General features: G+C 41.0%; 2 protein-coding genes across 2 annotated transcripts; both read left to right on the top strand.

Moving 5' to 3' along the window:
* Nucleotides 1–3423: 3423 nt before the first annotated feature.
* On the top strand, nucleotides 3424–4211 carry LOC141587902 (uncharacterized). The gene is made up of 2 exons (XM_074409365.1): nucleotides 3424–4045; nucleotides 4096–4211. Exons 1-2 carry the CDS (start codon nucleotides 3424–3426, stop codon nucleotides 4209–4211), a joined length of 738 nt encoding a protein of 245 aa, XP_074265466.1.
* A 13372-nt stretch (nucleotides 4212–17583) lies between these two features.
* Nucleotides 17584–19340, top strand: LOC141586558 (pentatricopeptide repeat-containing protein At1g20300, mitochondrial-like). Its single transcript, XM_074407837.1, has one exon. The coding sequence runs from the start codon at nucleotides 17697–17699 to the stop codon at nucleotides 19293–19295; it is 1599 nt and encodes a 532-aa protein (XP_074263938.1). The 5' UTR covers nucleotides 17584–17696; the 3' UTR covers nucleotides 19296–19340.
* Nucleotides 19341–19596: the final 256 nt, after the last annotated feature.

Genomic DNA, 19596 nt, shown 5'->3' with positions numbered 1-19596 from the left:
ATGCTTACTCAAAAATGGAAGCATTTGCGAAGAACTGGTAGGCTTAAATGCTGTATCATAAATCATTTGATACAGCATTTACGCCTGTATGTTGTACACAGCTAGGCCTGTTTTATTTTCAGATTACACTAGTACTCATTAGTATACAGTAATTAAATGCATTTAGATTTCGTTAAAACAATAAAATAGTTAATCGAGCTTTAATTTTAATTAAAAAAAATGATGTGTTTGAGTTTCTAATGTTTTTTATTATGGTAAAATATCTCATTACTTAAAATTGTAAGGACTAATTTTAAAAAACATAAATTTCAATTTTCGGGAAATTCAACAAGGACCTTAATTAATCGGTCTTAGGCTGGTCCAAGACGAGTAACAATATTTCAAAAACAAGGACCAAAGACTGGAGTGAATTATACGGGCCCAGTCAATTTATACCAAATTAAATGGTATGATCCAAACCCTGTTTCCGATGATTTCGTCCTAATCAGTACTTCTTCTTACATTATGAGGTAGAAGTAATTCAATTCAATTATCAGCTCAATGTTCATTACTAGTCATCTGAACTCATCCGTAAACAGTATCCTTCTGTTTTCAAGACAAGGGTAAGGCTGCGGGCAGCGGGCTGCCTATACAAGTATACATGACCTTTCTGCCTTACTATTACCATAGAAGGGAGCTTTAAAGGCATTCGCTTATGTTGTTGTAATCTCTGCAATCGGCAATGCTCGTTTCATCGATCCATTTCAAATGAACCATCAACGTTTACACAATCACACAACCCCTTAATTGTTCTAGATAAAACCCAGTTCAATGAACAAACAGACTTTAATGTGTGGAGCATATAAGATATTATATTTTTGATAACAGCTAGAAGGTGGAGTTGAAGCATTGTTACAGAGAAGCAAATAGAGCGGCAGATTGGCTAGCTAATCAAGGAGTAGAGTCGAGTATTACTAAATCCTTTGTCGAATATCCAAATGCTGCTCTTCGTACAATTATGCGCGAGGACATTCTGGGGGTAGCTATTCCCTGTGTAATAACTAATTAGTACGTTGGGACTATAAGATAATAAAGATGAATTGTATTGATGATTTGCAAGGTAGGAATACATGGCTTTATATACTACAAATACACAGCAAGCTATCTAATCTAATCCCACTGATTGTGGAGATAATTGAGGATCGTATAATTACAAATGAATAAGATAATTACATTTGCCTAAAATAAAGAATAAAACTGATTATAGTTGTATACACAAATTTGTGATCTGTAAAATAAACGACAAACACAAAAATGGTAACAAAATAATTTTATTAATTTAAATGTTTCGAGTACAATCTCTAATGTAATCCGCTGATTCGATCTCCACTACACTTGAATGACGATGTTTTAAGGAGGGTCGCGATGACTTTAATTCTCCTTTGACGGGATCTTGTTTTCTTCACCTTTGACTGCACGATTTCGGGTGCTTGATGTCGGGATTTGAAGAGAAGAACGATTTGATTGAAGAGGGTCGCTTGACTTGATCTCCGCAGATGATTTGATGGAGGGTCGTTGGGCTTGCTCTCCTTTGATGATTTGACTCCTTGGGGGCGACGATGATGGCACGGGATTTGAAGTGCTTCAATGTCGATCTATCCTTGGAGACGATGCTTTGATCTTCTTTCTTGATGGAACTGGAACTTAGAAGGATTTGATTTGTAGAGTGAATGATTTTTCTAGTCTTCTCCTTTTCTCTTATATTTTTTTCCATCCCTTGCAAATGAACATGAGCTCTCTATTTATAGAGAAATGCACACTAAAACTCTAGGTTTTTAATGGGCTTGGACTTGAAAGTCGATTTGTCTCATTTAGGTGGATTTGACCCATTTGTCGGGTTTTGCCACTTTAATGAATTCGGGTAAAATAATTAAAATGGACTAATTTAATTGAATTTCGTCCAAATTAAAAATATTAATTTTGCATTTCATTTGATGGGTCAACATTTGACTCTTGACTTCCGACGTGGCACGTATATAAATTTTACGTGTCTACAAATTGCCCCCTCGAGACTTGGTCATGTACACGATTTGAGTGTTTAAGCATGATCGGGTCTCGAATTTTTACTTTTGTAGATCGGCTTAAGCAATCAACCTACACCATCACTACATGAATAATGAATTCTCTTGGCAATTGGCATTTTGATAGGCTGATAAATTTCATACTTGATATAATTGTACCGTCTGTGAACATTTTGTCTTGCTTATCTTTAAGTTGTCCATTTTGGCTTTGAGACTTGCGGAGCACTCACAGAATTTTTTTTTTTTTTTAGCGATCATCTGATATTATATGGCAATATGATATGCTTTCTGTTTTATGGAATGGAAATCTTTGCCGTATCGTTCAGTTTCCAAGATTAAGAGTCATATCACTCCTAAACTTCTTCTCCATGGCGTATAAATAGAAGACCTGGTAATCTTGTTCATAGCAACCAACCGAAGACCGAAGACCGGAATGAAGATGACGAGATGCCGTCCCGGAGATGCAATAATACCGATGAAACAAGCCACAGATGTTACGACACTGACGAGATGAACCGGTGACCCAACTGCACGATAAGAAGCTGACGGTGACACGGGCTCCGTTTTTTTTTTTTTTTTTTTTTTTTTTTTTTTTTTTTTTGTGCAGGTGCTCGGTCTAAGCCATGGAGCCACCGTATTCTTCAGTATGAAGCCGTCATCCCGACGGAGGAATGAAGCATTAAGTCGATTGAAGGATACACGAGCCGTGACGCAGACCTTCCCTTTATGCTTTTCGGAGATGTGAAGGACAAAATCTTCTCCGGCGATGGAGGCAGCTGTAGATACGCTTTCAACTGATCACCAAGTGCAGCGGAGCAACGCTCGATTCGGACTGGCGACACCGTTAATTTGTCCTTTCATATTTCCGTTTGATTTGTACAGGTACATGGTTGAACATAATGGAACCACCCTATTGCTCGGCCCGGAACCATGACGTGAAGCGAGGCGACGCCACCGTATGCAGCCCGTCATGGCGACCTTTACGGACACCGTCAACTCCCCGTAAAAGTGCCATTACTTGCTTCTTTGGCGTAATTATTGGACTATTGTGTTATTATTAGATTAACATATAATTAGTACATATCTTTTCTAGCACTTTTGTAGCTTTACTTTAGGATACCAATCGTTTGGTCCCAGCTTCTCTTTACTAGCACTAATGTTGCTTTACTTTAGGATAGCTTTACTTTAGGATACCAATCGTTTGGTTTTCCAGCTTCTTGGTTCCTCTTAGGTTGTATAAATTCATCATTTCCTTTTGAGAGAAAGCAGAACAACAATCGTACAAAACTACTACTTTGTCCAATTTCTTGTTTCTCATATTCTATATGGTATCAGTTGGGTTTCGCATTCTCGAATCCTAACCATGTCAGGCGCATTAATACCCAATCCCACGCCGCATATCACCAAACCCGTCTACGCTCTTTCTCATTCCGATGGAGTCTCTGCCAAAATAACTCATGTTGTTTTGACAGGCTCGAATTACACGGAATGGGCTAAAGGTTTTCGTAACGGATTGGGGGCAAAAAGGAAGCTGGGTTTCGTTGATGGTTCCCTCAAGCGACCGGCGGAGGAGTCAGAGGACCTGGACGATTGGTCCATTGCTAACTACACGGTAATTGCTTGGATTTTTAATACTATTGATCCCACAATTCGACCGTCCATATCATATCGCGATACGGCGGTGGAATTATGGGACGATATCCGTACTCGTTTTTCTCGTGGAAATGGCATAAAAGTGTATCATTTGGAATCGGAAATTTCCGATTGCAAACAAAGAGATGATGAATCTGTCATGGAGTTTTATGGTAGATTAAAGAAACTTTGGGATGATGTCAATGATTATGACGTCCTTCCAACTTGTGATTGTACCGGTTGTCGGTGTAATATTTCCGTCCAGTTACGCCAGCGTCGTGAAACGAGGCAAACTCGGAAATTTTTAATGGGTTTACTTCCTTGCTATTCAACTGCTCGTTCTAATATCTTGGGTATCACACCGTTACCTTCCTTGGATTCTGTGTACTCTCGTATCGTGCAGGAAGAAGAAGTCCGCCATATTACCCAGGAGACTCCCTCGGCCATGGCATTTGCGGTTCACAACCGTGGGCAGGGGACAAAACAGGGGAAGCCACGTCTGAAATGCTCCCACTGTAAGAAACCCGGCCATAGTGAACCAAACTGTTGGGATAAGTACGGCTATCCGGAGGGTCGTGGGCCACGTTCTGGTTCTGGTGCGGTCTCTGGAACAGGGGCGAGCTCGTCAACTGCTCAAACTAATGCGGTGTTCGGTGAATCCGCAATTGATGCTAATCATATTCGTCTTCATGGTAAGCATGCGGTCACTTGGATTGTCGATACAGGTGCTTCTACACATGTGTGTGGAGATTTTGATCTATTGGTTGAGTGTGTTAAAATCGCCCCCCTTGCAGTCGGTTTGCCGAACGGAGCACGCTTAAAAGCCACTCATCGTGGCAAGGCCAGAATTAATACTGCTTTCACGTTGGATGATGTGCTTTTTGTGCCAACTTTTACTTGCAACCTTTTGTCCGTTTCACAATTATTAACTTCCCAAAATGCGTGTATCAATTTCACTAAATCTACTTGTATTATTCAGGACCGTATCTTGAAGACGAGGATTGGTGAGGGTGCACTCATAGATGGACTCTATCATCTGCCTATGGAACAACCAAGACGTGTCAATGCAATCGAAGCTGTTGGGAATGTCGGTCTATGGCACAAACGGTTAGGGCATCCATCTTTTAAGGCAATGGAGTGTTTTCCGTCAATTAAGAATATTAAGCATTATTTAGATAATAATAAATATTGTGATGTTTGTTTTCGGGCTAAACAAACTCGGTCAGTTTTTCCGTTGAGTACTAGTAATGCGGTGCACTTGTTCGAACTCTTACATTGTGATGTTTGGGGTCCCTATGACTCGAATCAATCTTGTGGGTCACGGTATTTTCTTTCTCTTGTCGATGACTATTCCCGTAGTGTGTGGGTTTTTTTGTTCAAATCGAAAGATGAAGTTCCACGACTTATGAGAGAATTTTTCGCCTTAATTATGCGGCAATTTAATTCCACTTTTAAAAGAATACGGAGTGATAATGGCACGGAGTTTAAACCTTTAATTCCTTATTTTCGAGAACAAGGCATAATTTTCGAAACCTCTATGGTCAAAACCCCACAACAAAATGCTCGAGTTGAGCGAAAGCATCGGCACTTACTTAATGTTGCTCGGGCTTTGCGTTTTCAGAGTTCGTTACCAACTAAATTTTGGGGCGAGTGTGTCTTAACAGCTGCCCATTTGATAAATAGAACTCCGAGTCGCATTCTACATGGCAAAACACCTTTTGAATTACTTTTTGGTAAACCAGCCAATCTTGAGTTGCTACGGGTCTTCGGGTGTTTAGCTTATGCGAAGAATGTCAATCCTACTGACAAATTTGATAGTCGAAGTAGGAAGTGTGTTTTCCTCGGTTATCCATTTGGTAAAAAGGGATGGACTTTGTTTGATTTGGAGTCGGGTAAATACTTCCATTCCCGTGATGTTAGTTTTATTGAGGAGATTTTTCCTTATTCGAAAGCAGCAGGAGTCGGGTCGAATGTTTCGAATGATGACACTGTTTTTGTCGATGAGGAGTTTGTTGTCCATGATGTCGAGCCTGTTTTTACTAGTCCGGCCTCTCGCGTGGGTGACAATGGGAGTGGCGTGACTGGTTCTGAGGATGCAGGGGTCGTCGTACCTAGTTCTGATCAGCACAGTAGTACTGCTGCAGGTGGTGCCGTGACTGGTTCTGGTGAAAACAGTGGGCCTGTGTTGGATGCGTTGGAGGACAGCATCGTTACTACTCATAGTGACAGTGCCCCTGTTATTTCTGGTTCTGAAATGAATAATGCAGGGGGTTCGACAACTGCTAATCTGGGGCGTGGAAAGCGCGAAAAAATCCCGAATAAAAATCACAAAGATTATGTTAAATGGGATTGCATTGACACGGTCTTCGATGAGTCACCCACCACCGCCAATTCCGTCTCAGGTAGTTCTTATCCTTTATCTCACTTTGTGAAATATGATAAATTTTCGCAACCACACCGTCATTTTCTTGCAGCGATTACTCGGGATATTGAGCCTAGGTCCTTTAAAGAGGCCATGGGCAATGCTAGGTGGAGAAAAGCAATGTCTGAAGAAATAATTGCTCTTGAAACTAATAAAACTTGGACTGTGACTGATTTACCGCCTGGAAAAATTCCTATTGGTTGTATGTGGGTGTTTAAAATTAAACACAAGTCTGATGGTTCCGTTGAACGCTTTAAGGCCCGACTCGTGGTACTTGGCAATCATCAGGAAGCAGGTGTTGATTTTAAAGAGACCTTTGCTCCGACGGTTAAAATGGTTACTGTTCGCACTTTTTTAGCCGTAGCCACTATTAAAAAGTGGGAATTACATCAAATGGATGTGCATAATGCCTTTCTTCACGGTGATTTGGTGGAAGAAGTATATATGCGCATGCCGCCTGGCTTTAGTAAAGGATTCGTGGGTAAAGTTTGTCGACTTCACAAGTCTATATACGGGCTCCGTCAAGCTCCGAGATGTTGGTATGATAAACTTGCTACAGCTTTATCTTCTTATGGTTTTGTTATGAGCGCTTCCGATAATTCACTGTTTACTTTCCGTAAAACTAAAGTTGAGATGCACATACTTATTTATGTGGACGACTTGGTAATAGCTGGAAATGATTCACATGCTATAGCTGCCTTTAAGTCTTACTTAAGCACATGCTTTTATATGAAGGATTTAGGGAAGTTAAAGTATTTTTTGGGGCTTGAAGTTGCCCACAGTTCGAAGGGGTTATTCCTTTGTCAACGTAAGTACGCCCTCGATTTATTATCCGAGACAGGCCTTCTTGGTTGTAAACCTGCTGGTGTTCCCATGGATGAAAAACACCAACTTGCTCTTGCTACGGATGCTCCTCTCGAAGACGGTACAAGTTATCGAAGGTTGGTGGGTAAATTAATTTACCTTTGTCTTACTCGTCCTGATATTAGTTATTCGGTCCATGTTTTGTCCCAATTCATGCACAAACCGACAGCTACACAATGGGACGCTGCTTTACGGGTCGTTCGTTATTTGAAAAATAATCCAGGGCAAGGAATTCTTTTTCGCTCCTCTTCGGTTCTTCAGCTTGAAGCATATTGTGACGCGGCTTATGCTAGTTGTCCGATTACGCGCCGTTCCATTACTGCTTATTTCGTTTGTATAGGTGGTTCTCCTATTTCTTGGAAAACTAAAAAGCAAGCCACGGTTGCCTTATCTTCCACTAAAGCCGAGTATAGAGCCATGACCGCCGCTACATGTGAAATTTTGTGGTTGAAAGGATTGCTTGACGGGATGGGAATTCATATTCATGAACCTATTCGGTTACACTGCGATAATGAGAGTGCTATGCATATCGCCAACAATCCGGTCTATCATGAAAGGACCAAGCATATCGAGGTCGATTGTCACTTCATTCGTACTCATATTCATAATGGTGTTGTGTTACCATGCTATGTCCATACTCAAGCACAATTGGCTGATATATTAACTAAAGCTTTGGGTCGTCCGAAGTTCATGGTTTTGCTTGACAAGTTGGGCATTTCCGACTCCCATGCTCCAACTTGAGGGGGGGTATTGGACTATTGTGTTATTATTAGATTAACATATAATTAGTACATATCTTTTCTAGCACTTTTGTAGCTTTACTTTAGGATACCAATCGTTTGGTCCCAGCTTCTCTTTACTAGCACTAATGTTGCTTTACTTTAGGATAGCTTTACTTTAGGATACCAATCGTTTGGTTTTCCAGCTTCTTGGTTCCTCTTAGGTTGTATAAATTCATCATTTCCTTTTGAGAGAAAGCAGAACAACAATCGTACAAAACTACTACTTTGTCCAATTTCTTGTTTCTCATATTCTATAGTAATCGTGAATTCTGATGTGTATCTACCACGCAAGACTCGCTCGTCGACTGATAGGATCCATTTCAAGGGCTGCCGCTGGATTTGTCTATGCCGAACTGCCACTAGACTTGCCACGTTGAACCGCTTCATTTCATGCCCATCTCACACAAGGATGATTTCTGTCGTGTCATTTGAGACCCCCACTCCCTGGCGTGATGCGGAATGGTGGCGACCATACGAGCACTCCCCTGCAACTTCCTGAAGTTACACCTTCACCTTGCGACAAAGAAGCCAAACTGCCGAATCTGTTAACATGGCTTTCTTCTTCTTCTTTTTTGTCATGTACAGGTACATGTCATCTGGGACAACGCCATCATGCCCACAAAGACGAAGTCAGTATGTCTTTTGAGAGACTCCTGGCACAAGAATAACAGCGGCTTATTTAACAAGCACGCCCGTTTCGGGGACACGACCATTGCTTCGCTTGACTATTCAACGCATCAGTTTCTTCGCTAAGCGGTACGCTGCCCCCTGTGATCACGAAGATGCCACGACTTGAGGACAATACCGCCTGCTTCTTGTCATCACAGCTGCTTTATCATTGACGTGTGCCTGACCCGCCATCACGGAAAGAAAGACGCTGCACTCGAGGGAAACCATGAAGCATCATCATAAACAAATTTCCTGGGCAGAGATTTGCACGCAACTGAGAAATCAATTAGCATTTGAGTTTGGGATTTCCAAGTTGTTTGACTTTTGGGTTTGCAGGAGCTTCCTTTCCAATGGCAAATTTGTTAAATGCTTTTTATTTTCGTTTTCCCTTTTCCTTTAATTTGGGATGTTTCCTTTAATTTGGAATTTTGGCTTTTGATTTTGACTTTGATGGGTGTGTAGTTTGCACTTTGCAGCAGTGCTTTTTTTTTTTTTTTTTTTTTTGGACTTTGAGTTTGAGACGGTGCTTAGAAGCTTTCTCCGAATCTAACTTGTGTTTGATTATTGATGACGAAGGCTTGGTATTTACGAGCTTTCTCCAAATCCCCGACAATTTGTGTGTGATCATTTGGCGATGCCTTGGTGTTTGCGACCTTTCTCCAATCCTCGTCATTTGTCCGCGTCTCAGTGTTTGGAAGCTTTCTGAAGTACTTCTCAACACTCGAGTGAATTTGGTGCTTGCGAGCTTGCTTTATTTGACCGTGAATCACACTTTATAGCAAGACCCGAAGCTTGAAAGTTTCTCCGGATCCAGATCAAATTTTACCATTTAATTTTGATGAAGTCTTGGTTCTTGTGAGATTTCTCCAATCGTTCATCGTTTATCTTTACGACAAGTTTCGGTGCTTAAAAGCTTTCTCCGAATCTGTATCATTTAGTTTTACGGCAAAGTCTCAGTACTTGAAAGTTTTCTCCAAGAATTAACCAAACTTTGATAATTTTGACAGAACTCGTGAGCTTTCTTCAATCTTCATCATTTGATTTTACGATAATGAACATAATGTCTCCGTGCTTGGAAGCTTTCTCGGAGCCCTAACCTATCTTTCATAATTTTGACGAAGAAGTGGTGCTTGTGAGCTCTCTTCAAATCTTCATTATTTGACTTCAAGACAAGTCTCGGTGCTTGGAAGCTTTCTCCGAATCTATGTCTTTGATTATTTGATGAATTTATGGTGCTTGAGAGCTTTCTCCATTTGTCACATCCTTTGAGTTTACGACTTGGCCTTAGTGTTTGGAAACCTCTTCCCCTACTTCGCTCATCTTTGATCATTTTAATGAAAACTTGAGGCGCGTGAGCATTCACCAAAATTTCGTCATGACACTTTGAAGACTTTCGTTGCTTCGACTGACGATGCCCCCAAGATACATTGAGCTTTTGTTTTGGCGTGGCTGGACTCGAGTAAGATTCAAGCTGCCTACGTACTCGTAAAATAAGAAATCATTTCACGAGATCAAGCCAACGTAGTTCATGGATTTTTTTTTTTTTTTTTTTTTTTTTTTTTGTGAGTTTTTTTTTTGTTTGCAGTTTAGGCTCGTGCTTTGGAGCTTTCTTGGAGTTTCACGGAGTAAGCGGCTTCTTTGCCCCCATTTGTTTTGTTTGGAGGAACAACCACGGTTGCGCGAATCATCGAAGTAACAATTCTCGTGAATCCTCCATTTGCTTGCTTCTATTGGCGGAAGAGATGTCCCCCATGACTTGCGATTGTGATCTCCATGTCATGAGCTCGAGTCGCCAATTCTTGAAATGTCCTTGGTTTATTTCCTTGAAGAATATAAACCAAGTCCAAGTTCATTCCTTGGATGCACATCTCCACTGCTGAAATTTCCGAGAGACGATCCTTGCATTCTAAGCTTAGTGCTCGCCAACGGTTTATGAAGTCGATGACGGGCTCTTCTTCCTCTTGCTTGGCGTTAGTTAGTTCAACCATGCTAACAACTCGGCGAGTGCAGTAGAAGCGGTTTAAAAACTCTTCTTCCATTTGCTTCCAACTGTCGATGGATTGGTGGGCCAAATCGATGTACCAGTCGAACGCCATTCCTTTGAGGCTGCGAACGAATTGCTTCACCAGAAGATCACCATCGGTGCCTGCATTGTTACATGTTTCGACAAAGTGGGCAACATGCTGTTTTGGGTTGCCTTTTCCGTCGAATTGCTGAAACTTTGGCGGCTTGTATCCGAGAGGCATCATCAAGCTATCAACCCTCCTAGTATACGGTTTCATGTAGAGGTGATTGTCTTTTTTACTTCCGCCGAACTTTTCTTTGACGAGTCGTTCGATCACCTCTTGGATTTGTTGGGCGGAAAGAGATTTAGTTTTTGGATTGCCATCACCATCATCATGCACGGAGTGGTCATCATGCTTCGATTTTTCACTCTCACCGCTAACCTTCGAGAAGTCGGAGTTTTCATCGATCGGTCGTTTCTCCAACTTTCTTTTGAGAGCGGCAATTTGAGCATCTTTCTCTTGACTTTCTTTTTGAAGTTGTTCGATGATAATCTTCATTTTCGCCAGTTCTTCATCGAATGATAATGCTCCAATCACCATCACGGAAGCAACGATGACGGTTTGCGTCGTTGAAGGCACTTCAAAACTTCTTGTGTTCGCATCGGTGAGTAGATCGCCGAAGTTGTCGCCAAGGGTGGTGGATCTTTCAACATAAGAATCAGATGGCGCGCCTATCGTCTTTTCGGCGGAATTATTCACTGAAGGCATTGAGATGAGTTTGACGATTTTGATGTGGAGAAAGAGATGAGCGGTAGAGATGGTCCCACCGAGCGTGCCAAATTTGTATACACAAATTTGTGATCTGTAAAATAAACGACAAACACAAAAATGGTAACAAAATAATTTTATTAATTTAAATGTTTCGAGTACAATCTCTAATGTAATCCGCTGATTCGATCTCCACTACACTTGAATGACGATGTTTTAAGGAGGGTCGCGATGACTTTAATTCTCCTTTGACGGGATCTTGTTTTCTTCACCTTTGACTGCACGATTTCGGGTGCTTGATGTCGGGATTTGAAGAGAAGAACGATTTGATTGAAGAGGGTCGCTTGACTTGATCTCCGCAGATGATTTGATGGAGGGTCGTTGGGCTTGCTCTCCTTTGATGATTTGACTCCTTGGGGGCGACGATGATGGCACGGGATTTGAAGTGCTTCAATGTCGATCTATCCTTGGAGACGATGCTTTGATCTTCTTTCTTGATGGAACTGGAACTTAGAAGGATTTGATTTGTAGAGTGAATGATTTTTCTAGTCTTCTCCTTTTCTCTTATATTTTTTTCCATCCCTTGCAAATGAACATGAGCTCTCTATTTATAGAGAAATGCACACTAAAACTCTAGGTTTTTAATGGGCTTGGACTTGAAAGTCGATTTGTCTCATTTAGGTGGATTTGACCCATTTGTCGGGTTTTGCCACTTTAATGAATTCGGGTAAAATAATTAAAATGGACTAATTTAATTGAATTTCGTCCAAATTAAAAATATTAATTTTGCATTTCATTTGATGGGTCAACATTTGACTCTTGACTTCCGACGTGGCACGTATATAAATTTTACGTGTCTACAATAGTATTTACATGATTTGTGCTTGATTTGATATGATTATGAAATCATATCTTCATATCTTCAACATTCCCCTTCAAGATGGACGGACGTAAACGAAGTCCAATCTTGCTAATGAGATCAAGGAAACGGGACTTGTGGAGGGGCTTCGTCAGCGTGTCAGCAAGTTGGTCATTGCCATTGATGTGTTGAACTCGTATTTTTTGTAGGCGAACCTGCTCTTTAACGAAGTGAAAAGACAAAGCGAGATGCTTCATTTTGGAGTGGAAAACGGGATTCGCGGAATAACTAGTTGCACTTAGATTATCACAATAAATAGAGGGAGGTTTAGTAACGGTGATACCAAGTTCGCTTAATAGTGACAGTAACCAAAGGAGCTCGGCAGTGGTATCGGCCACTGCCCGGAATTCGGCCTCAGTTGATGAGCGTGAGACTGCCCGTTGTTTTCGAGAGGACCAACAGATGGGATTGGAACCAAGGTATACTAGAAAGCCTGAAGTCGACACAAAGTCATTTGTATCACCGCCTAGGTCGGCATCACAAAAGGCATGAAGCGACAAAGGTGAGGAATTGGAGATGTGAACACCCATGTGGAGGGTACCACGAAGGTAGCGTAGAAGACGTTTAAGGGCTGTCCAGTGAGAGGTTGTGGGGTGTGTTAAAAATTGTGCTAGTTTATTAACGGGAAAGGCAATATCAGGACGCGTGAGGGAGAGGTATTGAAGGCTACCAATAATAGCACGATAGTCGCTTTCATTGATAACGGGATTTTTAGGTTCGGATGTCAGGGGCGGGTGCGGAAGCATTGGTGTTGTTGCAGGGTTGCATTCTTGATAGTTGTATTTGTGAAGGAGGTCGGAGAGATATTTGCTTTGGTTAAGGTGGAGTCCGGTTTTTGTAGGGGTCACTTCAATCCCTAGAAAATAAGAAAGGGGGCCGAGGTCTTTCAACGAAAATTTGGTCGATATTTTGGTGATAAATTCGGTGATGTGAGTATGGTTTGGTCCGGTTACAATAATGTCGTCGACGTAAACTAAGACTAATAAAGAAATTTTATTTGAATTGTAAATAAATAAGGATGGATCCGAAATAGAATTTTTGAAACCAAAGGTAATTAAATAATTTTTGAGTTCGGTATACCATGCTCTCGGTGCTTGTTTGAGACCATAGATGGCTTTTTGTAGCTTGCAAACATAATCTGGTTTATCCGTGTCAATAAAACCTGCAGGTTGTGACATGAATACGGTATCGGTTAGTGTGCCTTGAAGGAAAGCATTGTTAATGTCGATTTGGTGAAGATGCCAGTGTTGCGTGACTGCAAGAGAAAGAACAAGACGGATGGTGGTGGGCTTGACTACCGGGCTGAATGTTTCCGAGTAGTCAATTCCCGGGCGTTGATGAAAACCTTTAGCTACCAGGCGGGCCTTATGTTGTTTGAGACTTCCATCGGGGTTGTACTTGACACGATAGACCCATTTGCAACCAACCAGGTTTTGGGCTTGGGACCGGGGAACTAATGTCCAAGTCTGATTTTTGAGGAGGGCTTGGTATTCATCAATCATGGCTGCTCTCCAGCGAGGGTCGATGAGGGCTTGTTTGGTTGTTGTAGGAGTGGGATAGGTGGTGGCCAGATTGGCGGTTTTGGCATAACGGGGGTTCGGCTTAACTATATTATTAGATAGGTGAGTGCCATGTCGATGGGAAGGTGGAGGTGGCGGTGGTGGCGGAGGGGGTGGAGAGGCAGAGGAGGGAGAGGTCGCGGTAGAGGGGGGAGTGGGGTTCGAGGAAGCAGGGGAGTTGGTAGGGGTTGTGTTTGGAGGTTGTGGAGAGGTGGTTTCAGGCGAAGGGGGGGCGAGGTAGTAACTGTGGGCGTCGGGGTGGTAAGGAGAGGGAGAGCAAGGGTACACCATTGATCAGTGGATGGTATGGAGGAGGAAGACGTGTTGGATAAGGTGGGATAGGGAAATTCTGTTTCCACAAATCGAACATGTCGAGAGGTGAAGACTTTGTTGAGGGACGGGTCAAAACAATAATAAGCACTTTGGGTTGTAGAGTATCCGACAAAGATACACGGGGTGGACCGACTTTCAAGCTTATGAGTGGTATAGGGACGAAGCCACGGGAAACATAGACAACCAAATGGGCGAAGCTTTTCATAGTTAGGTGGTTGGTGATGAAGAATTTCGTAGGGGGATTTATTGTTTAGTGTTGAGGTGGGTAAGCGATTTATGAGGTACGTGGCGGTGGTGAAAGCATAGGTCCAAAAATTGGTGGGTAGTCGAGCCTGAGTGAGGAGAGCTAGGCCGGTTTCTACAATGTGTCTATGGCGACGTTCCGCGAACCCATTATGCTCGGGTGTATGTGGTGGGGAGGTTAAGTGGGTTATGCCATCATTTAAGAGGTCGGGGGTGAGTTTGATAAATTCTCCTCCATTGTCGGAAAAGAATTGTTTAATTGGTTTATTAAAATATTTTTCAACAACGGCTTTGAAACGATGAAAGGTTAAATAGGTATCGGATTTATTTTTAAGTGGGTAAATCCAAAAATAATGACTATAGTGGTCAACAAATATTATATAATATTTGAAGTTATCATGTGAAAGCGATGGAGCGGTCCAAACGTCGAAAAATCACATCGAGAGGAGCACTGGATTTAATACTTGAAATGGAAAAAGGCAACTTGTGGCTTTTATTCATTAAGCATGCCGTACAATGCGGAAAATTGGAGATGCGAAATTTAAATTGAGAATTTAAAATCTTGAGGGTGGCATCGGAGGGGTGGCCTAGTCGGTGGTGCCATGAGGTGGAGGATACGGCATAAGCTTTAGGGATAGGTTGTGGTTGCCACTCATATGTGCCATCATTAAATCGGCCCTGGAGGAGGATTGTTCCCGTCACTTGTGCCTTAAAACAAAATGAAGTTGGTGAGAAAATAGCAATAGCATTATTATCTTTGCAAAATTGAGAAACGGAAAGTAATTTACGGGAAATGGTAGGAACGACTAAAACATTGGTAAATGAAAGAGCATTATAAGAGAAAGAACCGTAATGAGTAATAGGAAGAGAGGAGCCATCTCCTATAATGAGGTCGTCGGCACCGTCATATGGGGTATGCAGCGAGAGGTTTTGCAAATCGTTAACAACGTGATGGGAAGCACCGCTGTCAACAAGGAAGGAGGAGGAAGACGATGGTGGTATAGTGGCGGTATGGGCATGTGGGCGAGGTTGCTGACGAGTGGGAGGGGGAGGGAAGGCGACCATAGGGTAGGTGCGACGGAAATCTTCACAGTCGCTAATGACATGGCCTTTGCTGCGACAAAATTGGCAGTGGCCAAGGAATGGTTTGGGTTCTTGGTTTTGATTGGAAGGTTGAGATTGGTTAGGATAGCGAGGGTGAGATTGGGAAGCGGTGGTTTGAGCACGAGGTTGGTAGGGTTGTTGGTGTTGGCGGGTTTGGTGATGATAGCCACGATTGGTTGCGGCGTGGGCAGAGGGAGGAAAGGGTGAGGCAGGGGTTTGAGTTTTGGTGAGGAGTTCATGTTGGATTAATTTTTCATGTAATTGTTCGAAGGCTATTGGGGTGTCCCGGGCACGAACTATGTCAATAACGGATTTATACTTGTCTTGGTCGAGACCATGAAGGATCTGATGGGTAAGATCTTCGGCATCGACGGGTTTACCTAGTTGAGCTAATTCGGCAGCGCAGGTTTTGACGGAGAGGAGATAGTCAGATACGGGTTGATTACCTTGGGTAATGTGGCGAAAACGCTCCTTCAGTTGAAGGATGTGACCACGGGACGGGTTGGCGAAGGTGGTTTCGAGAAGTGTCCACGCTTCTCGAGATGTGGTTGCGTCGAGGATGATGGGTGATACATCATCATGGAGGGTACCCGCGATAGCGCCAAGGATAAGATTATCTTGACGGAACCACGTGGAGTAGGCTGGGTTAGGGACAGGAGTGGGGTTGGGTTTGTCGGTGGTGGCAGTAGGTGTGGTTGTTTCGGGTGGTGAGGAGCGAGAACCATCAAGGAAAGCGAAGAGCCCGAGACCTTGAAGGAACCGTATAATCTGGAATCGCCAAGAGCGATAGTTGGTTTTGGTGAGACGGGTACAATTGGTGAAATGAACGGAAATGAGAGGGTGGTCGGGTTCATCGGTGTTTGGGATGAGAGTGTTGGAATGGTTGGCCATGGTGGTTGTGCCTAGTACAACAACGAGGAAGGTGATGAAGGTTAGGATCGATAGAAGGAATGATACCATATAAGATAATAAAGATGAATTGTATTGATTATTTGCAAGGTAGGAATACATGGCTTTATATACTACAAATACACAGCAAGCTATCTAATCTAATCTAATCCCACTGATTGTGGAGATAATTGAGGATCGTATAATTACAAATGAATAAGATAATTACATTTGCCTAAAATAAAGAATAAAACTGATTATAGTATTTACATGATTTGTGCTTGATTTGATATGATTATGAAATCATATCTTCATATCTTCAACAGGGACTTGCCCCTCATTTGCACCAAAAAAAAGTGTGGAGCATATAAGATATTTCAAGTTTGGATCTTTATGCACCTTCTTATCTAGATACCTCTTCGTTTGGACATTTGTTTATCTATTTCATTTCGATTGTCTCATTCATTTGTCTATATTTCTATATTATAAATATTTTTAAAGGTTAATCTCCATGTAGTCTATTATTCAGTATTCACTTGTCACTCAATAACAACACGCCAACACTCACAAATGGTCTCCTCTTTCTCCTTAATCTTTGCACAAATCCATCACAACCTTGTGACGTGAGACAAAGGGGCAAGTGGGACAAATGAAAGGGCAAGTGGGAGAAAGTTGTGAGAGGTCACAAGCTTGTGGCCGTCACAAGCAACAGGTATGGAATAAACAAAAACCCAGATCATACAAATTTTCTTTATACCTGAAATGTTGTTCTTGCTACTTGGAGTTGGACCAATTATTAGTTTGCCGAATTACCCATAAACCCACCAAATAATATATATAAATCTAATTAAAAGTTCATCGAATTTCCATTATCATGTCATAGTCACTCATGAATCATAACGGATGTTTTTAATAGTAGTTTCTGCTTATTAAAAGTGCTTTGTGATTTTTCTCATATAGGACAATGATACAAAATTATTAAGTCAGAATAAAAAAAATATATTAAAAAAAAAAAAACTCAAGTACAATGTAAAATATAAAAAAATTAGGGCTATAACATAAACCGAAAAACTCAGGGTACAAGTATAGACGGGTCAAATATGTCACCACTTTTATAATAAGACAACTCTCTTCATGTCATTTATTGTTTGTCTTATTATTATGAACCCATCTACAACTTTAGAGAGATAGCGTAAAATGATATTTTGTGTTTAAAAAACCGACCCATTACAAATTCGACCCAGGAATTGAAATTATACGGCTCAAATGTCATCTACGAGACTACGACGTCGTTTTGTGTCATTTTGCAAGCGATTAATGATTTAATTCACTGTTCTTCCCCAAATCTAACCCAGCTCCCTTGATAAACCTCAGATCCTTCAATTCCATCAAAACCGCTCTTAAAAATCAAACTTTCTTCAAGCCCATTTCATCAATCAATCTAATTATGGCGTTAATTAGATCAAAATTACATCTTGCTTTCCCTAAATCTTTTATTAAACCCTTTTCATTATCGTTTTCGACAGTTCTTGAATCCTCTAAAAACCCTAATTTTTCTCAAGATGAGAAAGAAACCCATGAAATTGATGCTAATATAAGCTCTAATATCACTCCTCAACAGAACCCAGTTGTTAAAGGATTGAATTCATTGATTAAAGATCATCATAGAAAAAACCCTAAACTTTACGAATCCCGTGATATAACCTATAATTTTACAATCCCCTCTCTTGCTCAATCCTTTTCTCAGATTGCTCCAGGTGAGTGTATTTCTCCTTCGGTTGTCGTTTCTGTTCTCGAAAAATGTCGGTATATTCGACATCCTATCCCCTTTGCCCAAGCTCTTGCCTTTTTTAATTGGGCAGTTAATTGGGACAATTTTGAGATTTATAAGCAGAGTTTTGTTGAAATTGTTGATTTACTTGGGAAAGCTGATAGGTGTGATCTTGTTTATAATTTAATTAGAGAAATGAAACATCGAAAATTAGACATTCCTACTGTGCTTTTAGCTAGGTTGTTTAGGAGGCATGTTAAAGCTGGTAAATTTTCAGATGCGGAAGAAGTGCTTAATTGGATGGAGTGGTATGGTTTTAGTCTTGATAATGCTGCAATTTCTGCTGTTATTGCTATGTTTGTTAATAAGTATAAGCCGGTCGAGGCTCAGTTGTTTATTGATGGGTTAAAGGATAGGTTTGAGCCTGATGTTGTTGATTATAATAACTTGATTAAGGGTTGGTGTAGGATTAAAAATATTTGGAAGGCTGAGAGTGTTTTTCGCGAAATGAAGAGAAAGGGAATTGTTCCAAATGTGTATACTTATAATATTTTAATTGATGGATTGTGTAGACGTTGGGAGATTAAGCGGGCGCATGATGTTTTATCGGTGATGATTGAGAAAGGTTGTCAGCCTAATGCTGCGACTTTTAACAACTTGTTGAGTCATTATGTGAAGTTTGGGACGACTGAGCAGTTTTTGCAGGTTTATAATCAGATGAAGACGCTTGGGTGTCAACCTGATTTAATTACTTATAACTGTTTGATTAAGTTTTATTGTAGGGATGTTGAGAAAAGGGATGATGCAATGTTGTTGATTGACGAAATGGTGAATAAGGGTATTGAGCCTAACGCGCATAGTTTTAATCCGATATTTAATTGTTACTCACAAGTGGGAGATGTGAATGCTGCTCAAACGTTGTACGCAAAGATGAAGGAATTGGAGTGCGAGCCTAATGTCGTGAGTTATAATGTGCTACTGAGGATGTTTGTTGAATCTAAGTCGACTGATATGGTTTTTAAACTCATAGATGAAATGGATGATGTTAATGTTGAAACCTATAAGATTTACATTTCGATGTTTTGTGCTATGGGGGACTGGTCAAAGGCGTGTAAATACTTTGAGGAGATGCTCGAGCAAATGAAGTTGAGACCACGTATGCTTGTGTACGAAGTGTACGATATGGTTCTCAAGGCGTTGAGAATTGCAGGTCAGACTAAGAAGCACGCGGAGTTAGTGGATATGATGAAAACCCATCCCCTATATACTAAATGAATAGGAAAACTCACCGCCTAAAATATTTCCCCTATTTTGATATAATCTCTTATTTTCTTTCCTATTTCGATATAGTACTTCCCAATTTAAGATTTGCTTCTAGGTTTTTGATGATAAAAATTTCGTTCTTGGTAAGATAAGTTATAAGATAAGTTATAGCTAAAAAATATGCTTTTAAAAAAAGTTATAAAACAGTATCATTAAATCTGTGTAAAAACTTTTTTTCATTAAAATACACATTTCATGTTATGAGTATTACTTAAATTGTTTTTTTTTTTCTCTCAAATCAAAATAACAATGA

This window comes from Silene latifolia, chromosome 6, assembly GCF_048544455.1.
Source record: "Silene latifolia isolate original U9 population chromosome 6, ASM4854445v1, whole genome shotgun sequence".
Taxonomy (NCBI): domain Eukaryota; kingdom Viridiplantae; phylum Streptophyta; class Magnoliopsida; order Caryophyllales; family Caryophyllaceae; genus Silene; species Silene latifolia.
This window is presented reverse-complemented; position numbering and strand designations above follow the sequence as displayed.

Bases quoted from the DNA above. Each gene is read 5' to 3' on its own strand.
- LOC141587902 (XM_074409365.1), top strand. From the start codon at position 3,424: ATGTCAGGCGCATTAATACCCAATCCCACGCCGCATATCACCAAACCC. The intron at 4,046-4,095 runs GTATCACACCGT...CGTATCGTGCAG, and splicing joins TGCTCGTTCTAATATCTTGG to GAAGAAGAAGTCCGCCATAT.
- LOC141586558 (XM_074407837.1), top strand. From the start codon at position 17,697: ATGGCGTTAATTAGATCAAAATTACATCTTGCTTTCCCTAAATCTTTT.